Source organism: Ursus americanus, chromosome 12 (genome assembly GCF_024610735.1).
Source record: "Ursus americanus isolate L20-20 chromosome 12, mUrsAme1.1.p, whole genome shotgun sequence".
Lineage (NCBI taxonomy): Eukaryota > Metazoa > Chordata > Mammalia > Carnivora > Ursidae > Ursus > Ursus americanus.
Window position 1 is genome coordinate 70,872,374 of NC_142138.1, and position 16,174 is coordinate 70,888,547.

At 53.0% G+C, this 16,174-nt stretch overlaps 1 protein-coding gene across 3 annotated transcripts; it reads right to left on the reverse strand.

Annotated features, from left to right (window-relative positions):
* Positions 1 to 109: 109 nt before the first annotated feature.
* Positions 110 to 9,491, reverse strand: SELENBP1 (selenium binding protein 1). 3 transcript variants are annotated; one of them, XM_087866287.1, is made up of 12 exons: positions 9,470 to 9,491; positions 5,112 to 5,168; positions 4,818 to 4,930; positions 4,364 to 4,570; positions 3,781 to 3,901; positions 2,438 to 2,620; positions 1,991 to 2,169; positions 1,573 to 1,651; positions 1,361 to 1,482; positions 1,017 to 1,109; positions 713 to 831; positions 110 to 510 (listed from the first exon to the last, which is right to left on the reverse strand). In XM_087866287.1, the coding sequence occupies exons 2-12, from the start codon at positions 5,116 to 5,118 to the stop codon at positions 348 to 350; spliced, it is 1,386 nt and encodes a 461-aa protein (XP_087722413.1). In that variant the 5' UTR covers positions 5,119 to 5,168; positions 9,470 to 9,491; the 3' UTR covers positions 110 to 347. The 3 variants fall into 3 exon arrangements, with proteins under 3 accessions (XP_087722413.1, XP_045646501.1, XP_045646502.1); XM_045790545.2 differs by lacking the exon at positions 9,470 to 9,491 and adding an exon at positions 7,636 to 7,785; XM_045790546.2 differs by lacking the exon at positions 9,470 to 9,491 and adding an exon at positions 7,636 to 7,784 and having other exon boundaries at positions 4,385 to 4,570.
* Positions 9,492 to 16,174: the final 6,683 nt, after the last annotated feature.

Below are 16,174 nucleotides of genomic sequence, written 5' to 3' on the forward strand. Positions count from 1 at the left end.
CACGCCCCTGGACTGAAGTACCCTTCAGGACTTTCCCATGCAAGATACAAAGGGTCAGCAGAAGGGAAGTCACAGACCCTGTGCCCCCAACGATGAGGTGATCTGAGGAATAGGTTCACCGGTTTATTTCTTGGTCAAGTAATTTCCAAGAGCTCATGTAAAAACAGCCAGTGAGCGGCATGCAACAGTGATCTGTAAATGAACGCACTGCTCAGTGCATTCCAACAGCCTCAGCTCGGCTTTGGTGGGACATTCTGCCAAGAGCTAGGGTTCGAGAGGGAGCAGGGTGAAGCCAGGTCTCTGCAGAAGTGAGGTCTCAGATGTGGAGTGGCTACCAGGGGTGGACTTCAGAGCCAAATGTCAGAGCTGCAGTCACCCCCAGGGTAGCGGAGCTCATGGGCCAGGGCTGGGCCTAGGGGCTCCTTCCCAAAGTCCACGAGGAAGTTGGGGTTCAACTTCAGGCCCCCCTTTATTGTGTCTACATCAATCTGCAGCATCACAGAGCCTTCCCTGGTGGAAACAGGGAGAGGAAAGGAGAGAGGTCAGGGGTAGCCTCCCCTTCCCTCAAGAGTGTGATGCAGGGGTGGGTCCTAAGGAAGGAGCAGGGCCTGTAGGGTGAAAGCAGGTGGGGATGCCCAAGGAGTCTTCAGAAAGCCAGATTCTTCTAGGAGAGGAGGGCTAGGGAGGGAAGCCCAGGCTGTCTGCTTCTCACCTGATGAGATCAGGGTAAAACTGCTTGTCCCAGGCACTGTACAGCGACGTGGTGACGTATAGACGCTTCCCGTCTAGGCTAAGCTGGATCATCTGAGGACCTCCAGGTACCCGTTTCCCCTTGGGAAAACCAGGGGGATCAGGCCCATGGTAACACATGGGTCCTGGGAGGGGGATCATGGAGTACGCCCCCACCCCATACTTCTCCAGCATGGATCTGAGGGTCCCATGAGCTGGGCTGGGGGCTGCGAGGAGGGGGGTTTCTGCAGGGGTGGGGGGGGGGCGGAAGGCAGGTAGATCCTCACCTTGACCACCAGGGGTTCTGGCTGGGATTTTAACTCCTGGTCCTCCAACACCTGCACGGGCCCTCCCTTAACAATGCTGCCCCCAAGGAAGAGCTGGGTGGGGAGATATGAGCAGAAACGAGGACAATGGTGGGAGGGGAGGACATTGCAGGAAGAGCAGCTTGCCTCACGTTCCCCACCTATAGCCATGGCTCCCCGCAGTCCTGGGCTGCACCGTCCCTCAGCCTCCATTTTTGCTGTTCCCGCACCTCCCTTATCATCCCCCAGCCACTTCATACCCTCTCCCTCGCCCCCGACTTCTTCTTCCTCCCTCCTTCTCGCTCCCCATTCTGTTAGCACCTCACCTGTCCCGTGAGGCGGGGCCTGTGTGGGTCAGAGACGTCATACTGCCGCAGGTCCCCGTGCAGCCAGTTGCTGAAGTAGAGGAAGCGGTCATCCAGAGACAGCAGGATGTCTGTGATCAGGCCTGGGGTGGGGTGTGGTTCAGAGGTTTAGGGACTCTTGTTCCCCCGGCCAGGAGTCCCCTTCTGATTCCCACCCTCCCCCGGGCACTCACTTGGCATTTCGGGCAGCAGCCAGCCCTTCACTTTCTTGGGGGGCACCTGGATCACCTTCTCCACTGACCAAGAACCTCCCTGTATTGGTAGGTGGGAGGGGAGGTTAGGAGGCACAGAGGTGAGCTTGTGAGACTGGGGGGGCTGGGGCTGGGTACGCAAGCCCCTTCAGGGGCTTAAGTTCCCAGCACCTGGCACAGTGCCTACTGTAGAAGCTCACGAATATTTTTTGAATGAATAAATGGGAACTTAGGGTTTAGGAGAGACGAGAGATAGAGCAAGCGGCCTTGGATTTTGTTCCTAGCAGAGCCGAGCAGAGGGGCGTGGGTCACCCCCAGAGAGGGCGTCTCACGGCTCTGGAGGCCTGGCAGATGTAAGCCTGGGAATGCTGGGAGGAGAGGGCCAGACGACACACGGCACCTGATTCTTGTAGAAGTGCTGGATGGTGGAGCTGAGGGCACAGCCCACAAAGCCCTGGGCCGCGTCTGGGTTGTGCAGGAAGCGGACCTCCAGGGGGATGAGCCCATCCTGCAGCGGCAGGGTCTGCACGATCTCATGGCGCTGCCAGTCCCACACGTGTATGTGGCTTCCATACAGCCCTGGGGCGGGGACGGGGCCAGAGAATGGGCTCAGGATCAGGGCAGCGGATGGAGGGCAAAAGCTAGGGCACAGCCCAGGGCAAAATGCTGAAAAACCGGTTGGAGGGATTAGAAAGACGCTTGGGCATGTCAGAGGCCCCAGCACAATCCTATACCATCACCCCAGGAGCCGGTTCACAGGAGGGAGTAAGAGGCTCGGAGAGGGGTTTCAAGCAGAAAGGAGTGACGCGTGCGCCCAGGCTCCTGCTGGCCCGCGGGGGGCTCTCACCGGCTTCTACGTCAGCGGGGTTGAAGCCATCTCGAAAGACATTGGGAGCCGCCCATTCAGTGCTGATCATGACATTGTGTCGAGGCTGGTACCAGAAGTCATAGCCCAAAGGTGCAGCTCCCCCAGGCTGTTCCCACGTCCCCTTCACCTCGAACGTCTCTCCATCCAGCAGCACGAAACCCCCTGAGCAGGGAAGGAAGTGAAGTGGCAGGTAGAGGCAAGAGAGATGCTTCCCTCACCCAGCCCTCACCCCCAGGCGTGTCCAAGAGGCTCCGAGTCCACTGCCTAGTGCCCCTTCCTCCCACTGGGTTTGCCAGCTCCTTTGACTCAGGTGTCCAAAGGGTCCCATCGAGAGGACCGGGTGGGAAGTGGGGACTCACTCTGGTGCCCCTACCACCATCAATTTCATCCCTGTCCTCTCTAGACCATAGGGGAAATTTTCTGTCCCTTTGAGCCAAAAGCCTGGGACTCAGCACCCCGTGCTTCTCTTGCCCAGCCTTCCAGTCTCTGTGGGGTTCCTCCCAGAGTCTAGGCTCCATTCTGGTCACTACGGTTTTTTGTTGTTGTTGTTGTTGTTGTTGTTTTTTAAGAGCAGACAAATTATATTTACTTCTCATTCCACATGAATGCCCAACAGGTTTTCCCTTGCTTGGTATGTTATAATGCCAGACAATTCTTTATAAATACAACTAGATGTCAACTCTGAAGTGTTAAGTCTAGGAGTGTCACGTTCCTCCTATCTCTGAGAAAAAGGAGCTGATATTTGCTGCTAGCCGTCAGATGGAGGGCACTGACAAAATGGGTAAGGTTCAGAGGGAAAGGCATCCCCAGATTCTGGGTCTGGATTCCTGGGTTTGAGTTCCACCCCTACAACTCAGTAGCTGTGTCTTAGGGTAAGGTGTTTATCAGTCTGTGCCCTGCTTTCTCCTCTGGAAACCAGAGATCCTGGTAGCAGCTGCCTCAGAGGCTGCATCTGGCACCTAGTAGACATTTCGTCAGTCCCGATCATACCATAAATGAGAGAGCAAATGTGAAAATTACAGATCCCCAGGACTGTGAGACTTGCTCCTGAATTCATAAAGGCGGACATCAAATGTGTGCCTTTTCTGGGCTGTGTCTGGGCTCACATTCCCCACGGCAACTGTTCTGACTATAACTTCTAAGTGAATTCATCAGTCAGGCTTCATCTTCACAGAAATAATTGAAACAACTGAAGTTAATTGACTATGGTTTAAATTTTGGATGAGTCCCAGCCCTCTGGTTCTCCCTGGAAGGTCATTCTATCCCTCCCTCAGCTTGGGATCTGTTCCCCCCACAGATGTGCCTACAGTGCCAGCAGGTACCTTTGCCATTGCCCTTGGGGTCTCCCAGGGTGCTGACCATCACCTCCCCACTAGCCAGGCAGTGGCTGGTGTGGACGTAGCCCAGGCCACACTTGGCATGGATGTCCTCAGCCTCAATGACCTGGAGAGGGGTAAGGAATGGCATCAGGATCTTACAGGGCTGGGGGACCCTCCCACAACTCCCCCACTCCCCTACTTCCCCTACTCCTATCTGCTGACCCCGCCTTCTTCCCTTCAAGACATGGACACGACTTTCCCAGGGGGAATATGGCGGACGCAGTCTGGCAGCTTCTGCAGCGCGGCAAGGCAGAGCCGGAGCGACTGCTAACCCCGCGGGCAGGAAGCACCGCCTTCTCTCCCCTGTCCCATAGCCCTGCGAGACCAGACGCTTCTCCTGGCCCGGGCCCTTGCCAGCCTGAACTCTGTATCACCGGCAGCCCGCCGTGAGGGCCTGACACAGAGTTGGTCAACAACAAGTGGGAAGGAAGGATTGGCGGCTCCTGCCTGAGGGAGGGAAAAAACAAAAACAAAACCCCAGAAAGCTACTCCCACCCGTCCGTCGCCCACCCCCAGGGTCTCTGACCCACAGAGGCAGGGCACAGGCCTTGTGTAGCTTCGGGGCCCGGGGATCGGAGCCCACATCCACCACGTAGATACGGGAAGACATGAGGCAGGGCAGCACCAGCTTGTTGCGCGACTTGGTGCTGTCCCCGAAGCAGCTGCTGCAGGCGTTCCATCCCGAGTGATGCAGCTCGTCCTTCAGGTGGGGCATGGGCAGCCGGTGGATGACCTAGGACGGGGCGGGGGGCGCTCAGCCAGGCCACCCTCGGTGATCCCTGGACCCACCTGGGCTGGCAGTACAGCACAGGCTGGCATTCATCACTGCGCTGGACCTCAGGGGTGCCCTTGGGCAGTGAACACACTCTACAGTCATACCCCGAGGAGGGGGAAGAAGGCTGGAGCTGGGGAAGGGCATCGCTGGGGCCAGGGCCGGAGGAAGGGTCTCAGGGTACTCCAGTGCCCGAGCTCCCCCTCACCTGGCAATACTGGGGAGACTTGGGGTCAATGTCCACAGTGGCCAGATAATCCGGGGCCTCAATGCCAGTGTTTCGGTAAATACAGGGCAGGTAGACAATCTCCTCCCTGGGTCCTAAAGGGTAGCAAGCAGTTAGTGGGGATGGTGGGGTGGACTGGAATGCCAGGGGCGGCTCTGGGTGGGCCGGAGGCTGAGGTCCCAGGTGTCCCACCCCCAGTAGCGGTGGGATCAGTAGAGGTGCTGGCCTGTAGAATTCCTTTCCAGGGGCATGGGCTCTCCGACGTTGCACACTGACCTTTCATGGCCTCCAGAGGGGTAGGGTAGCCGGGTCCACACTTCCCACATTTCGTAGCTGTGGAAACAGTGGGGCACGTTGGCCAGACCACTCTCTGGAGGGCGAAGGCTCCTTCCCCATGTGCCACCACACACACCCTGCCACGGGCCAAGGCAGACATGCCGTCCCAGGTCCTGTGTTAACTCCAGGCCCATCGCTGCCACCGATCTCCCCGCCCCTCAAAGCTTTGCTGAGTGTGTGCCTGTGGCAGAAAGAGCTGGACCTGAAGATGGACAGACACGCAAGCAGGACCCAGGGGAGGGCAGGAGAAGGGTGAGCACGGCAGCAGCTGGATGGTACAGCGGTGACGACATCGACGGCACCCCAGTCCCAGCTGCTCCCTGACTAGCTTTGGGAGCTTCGGCAAGTTACGGAACCCCCATCGGTAAACAGCAGGCAGTAAGAACACCACAGCGGGCTTTTAGGAGAGGCCAACGGGGAGAGGCCGTCCAGTGCGCAGCGCGCGCCTGCCCGGAGCCGGTCCTCCCTGGCGGCCCCTCCGCTCGCGGGGGCGGGACCTGCTCGGCTCCGTCACGGCACCTGTATCTCCACCAGGGCCTGGGGCACTTCCTGTTTTTCTCCGCTGTGGGTCCTGACCCCAGGCTGCTGGCCAGAACCAGGATGACTTAGCAGAAGGTCTGGTGAGGGACAGGAGGCTGCAGTTCGAGGCCAGAGGGCTGTTACCACTTGGATGTCCTTAGACAGGTTTCTACCTCTCCCCGAGCCCCACTTCCTTTATCTGTGTTTGGTCTGCCTCTGGAGGCTCAGAGGCCCACTTCCCAGAGCTGTAAGCTGTGGCCTTCCTTGTCCCCAAAGTCTGGCAAGAGGAGCCACAGGGATCTACGGGACCGAAGTCAGCTGCTGAGAAGAGGGCCGCCAGGCCCGGGCCTCAGGCATCAGGGGTTGGGGTCTGACCAGGAGGAAGAGCTGAGGAATGGCACAGAGGGAGCTGCAGGCTGAAAGAAATCCCGGAGTGGAGATCACAGGACCAGGTGCTGCCTCCCGGCCCTGGCCCGTGGCCAGTCTGGCCACTGCCCTGACAGCTGGGGGGCTGCGAGTGGGGAGGAAGCAGGAGCTGGAGTAGAGCCTCCCCTGGTGCCTGGGCTCAGGCCCTCAGGCAGGAAACCAGGTCCCCTCCTCGTGGCAGCCAAGCGACTTAGGAGGCCAGGAGGCGTCAACAGGGTTTTTGAGTGCAGAAACCTGGTTTCAAGCTCCTGATCTGGTATCTGCTCTCTTCACTTTCTCCTTTTCTTGGCTAAAAGGGGGTAATAATATCTTACCTTCTTTTCTAGGTGACTCTGAAGGTCAAATGAGCCAATGTATTCAGAAGTACTTTTGTAAAGGAGAAGTGCTGTATAAATACGGTAGGGCTGTGCCAGTGGGGGACAGAAATCCCAGGCAGTGGCTGGTGGCCAGAGAGAGGGCTGGGGTGGATGGCGCAGGGTGAGAGGTCCAGACCAAAGGAATTAAGGAAACTTGTGCCAGGGCTTGGCACAGGAGGCAAGAGGGAGAGGAAGGAGGTTGCTGGACACAGAACAGAAGGAGATTCAAAACTCCAGGACATCAAGACAGAGACACAAAACCCGCCAAGCTGACCAGAGTCGGAGAGAAAGTGTGAGGGAGGCGTTGCCGGCTGTATCATCTTCTCCTCCCCAACCCACCCCCAGCGTTTCTTAGAGGCGGTCAGGCCCTGTGTAACCCCAGGCCCCCAGGAGCATCAGTGTTCTTGCAGGGGAACACCCTCCCTGTCTTAAGCATCTCAAGCAAGATCTCTGAACAGCGTTGGGTTTGAGATGAACCCAGGGGAAGCTCACTGGGTTTTCCCAGCGTCAGGCTGGCTGCTAGGTATTCTGCCAGTCCAGGGAAGAGCCAGATGCAAGGGGGCAAGGACCTCAAGACTCCCAAGCAGACCCAAACTTCTCCTCAGCCTGACATCCAGGAGCCCAAGGATGGGGGGTAGGGGGACTTCTGGGACTGGGAGGGTGGGAGACACTGGAACAGGGCCCCAGTGAGAGTGTGTGGGCTCTGGTTCCCTTTCAGAGCCGTCAGGGGTTCAGGGTGGCTAGAGAGTGATCTGGCCCCAAAGGCCTGGGTTTCCTACTTCCTGAAGTAAAAATCTGGCCCAGGGCTGGAATCAGGATTATCTTTCACCTATGGTGACAGCCAGGGACAAGAGGTTCTCCTTACGTATTCCCCCGCCCCTACAGATTTTCCCAGCTGCAGAAAGGCCCCTGGCTCTAGGCTGCAGCTGGGGAGCCAGGTGGGGATCCAGGGCCACCCATCCCAACAGTCCCATTACCCTCCTCTCCTTGCAGCTCTAGAAACTTTGGCTGAACTGGGAAATGCAGGGGTGGGGGTGGGGACGGTGGAGCAGAGTTCAGCACCCCCTCCCTTAACCAGCTTCCCGCACCCAGCTTTTCTGTCACTTTCTATATTGCGGGCCAGATGTCGGTGGCACTTGGTTGTCAGAAGGCCCCTTCCTTACCCATGCTGCTTGTTGGTAAGCTTTGATCCTGACTGGCCTGCCAGGAGTGAGCAGAGACAGAGGCTGCGCTGGTGTCGAAGGAGGCGGTGCTGGGAAGGGGCAAAGGGAAGGAATTTATACAACCAACTGGGGGCGGGGTGGAACAGGAGGAGGGCCTGGGCTGCAGCCCAGAGTGAAAGAGTGAAAGACCAAGGGCAGCTGGCCAGGACGCTCTCCAATGGCCCGGGAGGCTGGTGTTTGAGTTACTGTGTGTGTGTGCGCGCGCGCGTGCATATGCAGATATGTGGTGTGCCTGTGCACGCATCTCTTTTGTGGGTGCCTGGGCAGATGTGACTTGTGGGTCTGCGTCTGCGCATGGTCTTGTATGCCTGTGCATTGCCTCTGTGTGTGTGTGTGTGTGTGTGTGTGTGTGTGTGTGTGTGTGTGAATATGTGCCAGTGTGAGTATTTCTGTGTATCTGGACTTGGGCACATCTGTGTGTACTTAGGTGAGCTTGTGTCGGCCAGAGTGTTTCTGTCTGTGTGGGCCTGTGCATAGGTGCCCGTGTGTGTGAGCGTGCGTGAGTGTGCGTGTCGGTGTGAGTACATGCGTGCACGTGTCCCTGCCTCTAAAGCCTTTTCTCTGTACTTGGATCTGTTTCTTGCCATTGAGGGGCACCCAGGGCTGTGGCCCATTTGCTCCTATCCACAGCCAGGGTCAGCTCTTTCCTAAAATTACCGTCTCATTCCAGACATCCGTGCTCCAAAGGGCACAACCCAACCCCCAACTGCTCACCCCTATCTTCCTGCCACAGCTGGCCCGACAGGAGCCAGGGTTTAGTATATCCAGGTTTCACTTTCTCCAGACTCATGTATTCCCCTTGCGCTTTGAAGCGGAAGGGAAGTTGGCAGTGCCCGTCACCACTTTCTATTACCCTCATAAATCTCGGGAGGCGGAAGTGGAGTTCCCCCCCATCCCTCCGCTTGGTACCTCAACAGCTCCCCAGGAAGATAGCAGGGCCCCAGGGGAGCCCACCGTGGTGCTGCTGTCCCTCAGTGGCCTGTGATGAGTCATAAAACTCTCAGGGTCTCCAACTGTCCAGGAAAGAAGGAAGCCTCCGCTAGAGGATTCGGTGCTGGCCAGGCCTGCTGAGCCTGCTAGGACAGTGTCCTACGGACAAGTTATGGCCTCCGGGCAAACGGCAACTGCTCGCTGAGGAACCAAGGGAGGGTTGAAGCCTGATCTGTTAGTTCTCTCTGGAGCTGCCTGCATCCAGAGAAGCCCGGGTTTGAAGGGCTGGACAAGGGAAGCCACCCCAATAGTCCTTCGTCTTGAAGCCGAGGGGCCCTCTTCCTGAAAGCTGGCTGCCTGACAAGGGTACCCTTTGCCCCACTCTTCTAGGAACTTGCTGACTCCGGGTCTACTGAGCCACTTTCATCTCCTTGGATGAAAGCTGTGGGGCGAAGTTTTTATTGGATAGTGAAAGGGACAAAGTTTGGTCTTGAGACTGCCAGCGGAAAGATCCATGGACTTCCCAAACTGGAGTGGAAGGAAGGAGAACAAACCCGGGCTGCCGTCCGCTGGGCGTCTGTTCTCCTGGTTCCCATGGGTGAGGGAGACCACACAGGAGATGCTCCGTGGCTGCCCGTGGCAGGGAGCCTCCCTTACCCCCTTGGCCCCAGGACCCCTCAAGCTCTCCCGGCTTCTCCCTGCATCTGCATCGTCACCACCGCACCACTGGCCAGGCATGAGCCACGGTCAGCCGTGTGGGTGCTGCTGGCCCCCAGCGCCTGGCCCGTCATGGCTGCTTCTTCGCTTCTGCTAGCTTCCTCGTCCGTTGGCTACCTCCACTTACCCTGCCTTCAGCCTGTCCCTCTGGCCTCTTCCTCCTCCTCCTGAGGTCTCATCTCATACCTCCTCTGCTTTCCTGCTCTGGGACTTGAAGTAGGCCACCGACCAAGATCTGAAAGAGAAAGAAGGCCCATCCTCACCCTCTCATCAAAAGTCCTTGAGTCATTACCTCCAAAGAAGCTGTGTTTTTGCTTGTCCTAGACAAGAATTGCAAAGCACTGTTCCGTCCCGGACTGCCAGCTCCCCCGTGCCCCAACCTCGGACCTGGCGTGCTCGGCAGCTCCTGCATGGCACCCTGGCCTCTACCTAGTGCTTTCTCCCAGAATGCTTCCTCCAGACCTGCAGGGTGCGTGGGAAAAGCCCAAATTAGGGCTGCAGGTGGAGGCAGTCCAGGGAGAGGGCTCAGGAGGGTAATAGAGGTGTCCATGGCCCCTGGCGTCTTTGCTCCCATCGTGGGCCACCCCAGTCAGTCCTTGTGGCCTGAGCATTCCAAATGTTGCTTCTCGGGAACTTAAGGCCTCCCTTCTCTATCCGATCTGCCCTTCCCTAGCCAACCAGAGTCCAACCAGAGTGGGCTGACTCCCAGATTCACACAAAGGGATGTGGGGAGAGCCCTGAGCTTCCTGCGCTGGGCTGTCCCTGGGGACGGTGGGACCCTAGCCCAGGTCTGTTGGTCCCAGGAGGCTGTACACTACCCTGATACTGGGCAGAGCCACTGCAAAGAAGGGTGGGTGCGGCCCATGCTCCTTCCTGCTCTTTCAAGCTCTAGAAAAGCACAGTAAATACTAGAGGAGGTCGGTTATCAGGCTGGCTGCCCAACAGCCAGGCGGTTATGTAACTGCTGCCTGAACTTTGGCTCTGCTCCATCGCCCCAGACAGGAAATGGATTCTTGTGGCCTTGGGGGCATGGAGCCCCGCTGTGTGTCCTGCCTTTGCCTTCCAGCCTCAGCCAGACTTCTCTGGACCTCTTTAAACTGGTCCTGAGACTACCATTTGGCAAGATGGGGAAGTGAGGAAAGAAGGGTTAAACCCAGAGAAGGGAAGGAAGAGGAGATGAGGAAGCTGGAATCTCCAAGAAGAAAAATGTTAAAAAATGTTAAAAAGAAAAACAAAAGTGTTGTTCTTTATCTCTAGCAAAATAAAAGTGACAGGGAAGCAATCAAAGACCAGCCAAGGGAGTGATATTAGAGAGAAAGCAGAACTAACCTGTATGAACCGCCTGGTCACACGCACCCTTGCACACGTGCGCCCCACTTAACCCCTGCCACGCTCCAATCTTTTAGGTAAATCATCCTCCTTTTACTTAGGAAGAAGCTGAGGCTCAGAAGGGACCAAGGCACCTTGGAGACGCAGACCAGGATTCTCACCTAGGTTCCTCCGACTCACGGTTTTTCTAATTACTCTGGGGCCATTTTGTGTCTTGTTTGGCTCTGGCTTTGGCAGGGGTGAGGAGCGGGGAGGGCAGTGGGGAGGCAGCGGGGAGACAGAAGCACCAAAAGGAATTTGGAAAGCTGGGGTGTTTTGTCTCTGGGGAGTCTCAGAGGCTCTTTCTTGGGAATGGGGAGAGTGCTGAGGAAGCAGGCATCTCCTGAACTGAGCAGTGAGGTCTTCATGGTGGGAAGGGAGCGGGGGTGCCCTGCCCCCATGCTATAGGAAAGACACTACAGCCAAGTATACCGATGGTTACCTTTGGAAAGAGGCAATGGACGGAAGGGGCTAATTTTCCAGTTTTCCTTTATGCACTTGCCTATTTTAAAAAATAAGCATGTATTACTTTTGTAATCAAAACCCCAAATAAAGGTATTAATTTTTTTGTTGTCGTTTTTGGCCTGTCTGCCCTCTCCTTGGGGAGACACGCATGTGTGTGGTCATTCATTCATTCATTCATTCTCGCATTCCACATTTCTGGAGCACCTGTTTCGGTAGACAAAGTGGGGAACGAGGCAAAGTTTCTGCCTTCCTGGAGATGACGTGCTGAGGGAGCTGGCCGATAATCAAGGAACATATAAACCAGTCACTCAGTGGCCGATAAGTGCTACGAAGGACACGGGATACTGCGGGTGGCCGAGAGCCGACCGGGATTAGGCAGGGGCATCTGGTGGTCTGGTCTGTACACGGACGGGTTTGCGCGAAAACGAGCAGCACGACACCTCATGCGAGGGGCCCGTGGTGCCCACAGCCGCAGCCTGGGGAGGCCTGAAGCAGGACTGGCTGGACAGGTTGAGGTTTTTACCAGCTAAGCAGAGTTTCTGAGCCTGCTCATGCCTCCTTGTTCTGCTAGACCGACTCCACGCCCTCCGCAGAAGGGAGTAGCGCTTACGGAGGACCTGTTACCAGGCGGGACTGGCGCCAGGCCGCCGGCTCGCGGGCAGTCAGCTCAGATACTGCCCACAGCAAACCTGGGCAGGCAAACAGCTTTTTCTTCATCTCACATCAGAGGAAAGAGCGTTTTACGAATCCCACCAGCTGCTCACACTTATTTCCCAGCACCTCCCCGTCTCTGCGCAATGCTGAGTTCAAAGCCTGCCACCCCAACAGCAAAGCTCAGAAAAGGGCGGGGGAGGGAGCCCTCTGCCAGGGCTTCCGACAAGGGGCATGATTTGGGAGGCGTTTGGAGGGCTTCCTGTCCACCCCCCATCGGCTCAAAAATGTCCTCCCTTCCTGACCACCATGGATGCTGGAAACTTCGCCACTTAGTGTATTTCTTGGGGACGGGCGGCCTCTTCTTAACTTGCCACTGCAGGGGTTCCCCCTGAGCTGTTAAGTGTGACTCAGTTTTATCAGAAGCCTACTTCTGATGATAAGAGCAAGGGAGACACTGAGGAGAGGGAAGGGCTTGAAAAGCATTTGTTCCCCCATCTCTGGAGACGGAAGAAAAGAATAGAGAGTGAGAGAGGGAGAACTTTTTCTGTATCTCTCTCCCTCAGTGGAAAATTTCCATATATACAAAAATAGAGAGAATAGTATAATGAGCCTGCAGGTCCGCCACCCACCTTCCCTAAAAACCTGCTCAGAACCCATCCGGCTGCAACTGTACCTCCCGGCCCTCCTCTACCTTGGATTGTTTTGAAGTAAACCCTGGACATGATAATATTTCTTGCATTAATATTTCTGTATCCGTCCCTTCAAGATTAGAATTCTTTTTTTAAACCACCATGTCATAAGCACACCTAAACAAATTAATAAGTCTTTACTATTATCAAATACTCAGTGTTCAAATTTCCCCTATTGTCTCATAAATTTATGCTTTACAGTTTATTTGAATCAAGATCTGAAAAGGGTTCATAGCTTTCTATTGTTCTTAAATCTCTTTAATCTGTAGGTGAGAAAGGGAGGTACCTGGAAGACAAATTCAACTTTAAGTGAAGAAGGGTCTGACTAGAACAGAAATTATGTGTCTTGTCACATATCTAACCTGCCAGAAGAAAAGGTGAAGTGGGTTTGAACCCAGTTACGTAGTCTAGAAGCGGTAACAGCAACATCAGTCACAGGGACGCAGGTGAAAGTTCGCTATTACCTCCTCCCCCGCCCCTCCTGCCCCAGCCTTCCTCCTGTGCCAAGCCTGGCTCCAGAAAAGCTGAGACAAGAACCATAAAATGGCTTTTATGCAATCATCTCCACCTTTACAGAGACCTGCTTGGCTTGCACCTTCTCAGTTAAGAGCCCTGGGAAGAAAGAATTACATCAGTCTTGGTTAACGGCCCAAATTAAGCCATCAAAACCCCTAATCAAGCCTCTATTTTGGACATGTTAAAATACTGTAAATAAAAAATCCAAAGGAAAATAAAAGCCCTTCTATTTGAGGCTGGAAGAACCTTTGGCCCCTGGAGTCCTATCCCTGAGTCACAGTTTCTCTAATAAGCTCAGGACGGGCAGGAACAAATCCCCTCCTTCTCAGAGCCTCCATTTTCTCACCTCACCACCAAAATGCTGCCTGGGAAAAGTGGGGGGTTACTCCTTCCAGTGTCCCAAAGACATGGGAATCCTGAGGCTTTGGGAGACCTGTCTTCAGTTCTACCTCGAATCACAGGAAGGTCTGTGGAAGAGCCTCACTGCCTGTCGTTGATTCTCTGTCTTCCATATACCGTATCTGACCTGTTATTCCCCTAGGATGTCCCCAGGGTCACGTCCAAGTGTGGAAAGATGGGAAGTGCTGTCTGGAAAGGGAATATTTTGGGATTTCCTGTCTCAGCTTATTAAAAGACTGCTCCGAAACCAGAGTTTAAAAAGGCTTGGGACACCTGGGTGGGTCAGTTGGTTGGGTGTCTGCCTTCAGCTCAGGTCATGATCCCAGGGTCCTGGGATCGAACCCCGCATCGGGCTCCCTGCTCAGGGGGGAGGCTGCTTATCCCTCTCCCTCTGCCTGTTTCTCCCCTGGCTTGTGCTCTCTCTCTGTCAGATAAATAAATAAAATGTTAAAAAAAAATAATAAAGGCTTAAACTGAAAAAATGATTGCTCTTAATATGCAAAGATCTCTAACACATCAATTTGAAAAAGACAAACAGTACAATGGAGAAGTATTCCAAGGATATGAAGATGAAGGATAAATGGCTAATAAACATAAGTAAAGATACCCAATCTCATTTGCAATCAAAGAAATACTTGGGGGGGGGGATTCTTTTTTTTTTTTTAAGAAAGATTTTTTAAAAGATTTTATTTATTTATTTGAGATAGGGAGAGAGAATGAGTGAGACCACAAGCAGGGAGAGTGGAGGGCGGAGGGAGACAGAGAAGCAGGCTCCTTGCTGAGCAGGGAACCTGATGCGGGACTCGATCCCAGAACCCTGAGATCATGACCTGAGCCGAAGGTAGACGCTTAACCAACTGAGCCACCCGGGTGCCCCAAAGAAATACTTGTTGAAGCAAAAACAACATGATATGATTCTCAAAAATCAAAAGATTGTTAATATTCAGTGTTGAAAGAAGTGTGGGGACAAGAGCACTCTTGTATGTTTTGGCAAGAGTATAAAATGGTGAAAACTTTTAAAAAGGCAGTTTAGCAGGGGCCTGGGTGGCTCAGTTGGTTATGTGTCTGACCCTTGATTTGGGCTCAGGTCATCAACTCAGGGTTGTGAGATCAAACCCCGTGTCAGGCTTCATGCTGGGCGTGGAGCCTGCTGAAGATTCTCTCTCTCCCTCTCCCTCTGCCCCTCCCCCATAAATAAAATAAAAATTTAAAATAATAATAAAAAAATAAAAGAAGGGGCGCCTGGGTGGCACAGCGGTTAATCGTCTGCCTTCGGCTCAGGGCGTGATTCTGGCGTTACGGGATCGAGTCCCACATCAGGCTCTTCCGCTATGAGCCTGCTTCTTCCTCTCCCACTCCCCCTGCTTGTGTTCCCTCTCTCGCTGGCTGTCTCTCTCTGTCGAATAAATAAATAAAATCTTAAAAAAAAAGAAAAGAAAAGAAAAGAAAAGCAGGCAGTTTAGCAATACCTAGCAACATTTTCGTGGAAATCCACTACTTATGGAAATAGACAAGTACTCAAGTATATTAATAAGATATTCATTGCAACATTGTTCATAATAGTGACAAGGTGGAAACAACCAATAGGGGAATAGTTAAATATATTATGGGACATCCATACCATGAACACCAAGCAACCATAATGTATAATTTTATACATGTTGACATGGAAGGATATCCAAGAAATATTGTTGAGGGGGAAAAAGGCAGAAAAATAGTATGATCCCATTTAATTAAAATGATATATAAAAGTAATTTAACCATAGAGTTTTAATTAATTTGATTCATTTATATATTAAACTAATTAATTTAAATTATAATTTATAATTACATAGTACATAATTGTATAATTTAATTTAGTATATAATATAAATATATACTATATTTATATATATATGGTTATGTGTTTGTGAAAAGGATTTGAAGAGATAAAGCTTCTTTTATCATATCAAACTTACCAAAGTTACCTCTGAGGACTTGGATTATAGCGAGCAATTTTTATTTTTCACATTATGTATCAATTACGTATTTTTAAAATTTGACGGTAAGCTTGAAATACATGCATAATTTAAAAATTGAAATAGTGAAAGAATAAAATAACACCGTTGCCTATCAGATGAGCAAAAATTTAAGAGGTTAAAATCCAGTCATGGTGAGAACATGAGGAAAAGGGCGTCATTCAGGATTGACAAGAGCGTCAACTGGTGCCTAATTAACAAATGCAATTGGTCAATACCTACCAAAAGTTAAATTGTGCATAGCATTTTACCTAGGAATTCCACTTGTAGGATAGAGTCCATAGAAATACCTGGACGAGCGGACAATAAACTGGTCATAAGGATAACGACGACAGATATCACTTATTAAATGCTTAGTGTATCCGTGCTACTGTTGTAAGCACTTCAAAGACAAAGAAAGAAATGAACCGCACACCCACATAAAAGCTTACTCCGTGCCAGGTACTTCCTTAAGCTCTTTACATGCTCTACCTTATTTAATCCTTACAACAAACCTATAAAGTAAAGGCTCTTTTATTATGCCCATTTTACAGATAAGGAAATTAGAGCCTACTGAAGGGAAGTAACTCGTTCCAACTCACACGGCTAGTGGGTAGCAGGGTCAGGATTTGAATCTAGACGACCGATTTCAGACTCTGTGCCAGTTACAGGTTCGCTCTAATGTAGTGAATCACAGAACCTTCGCAACAGCTCCTTGGGGTGGATTTTTTTTTTTTTTAAAGA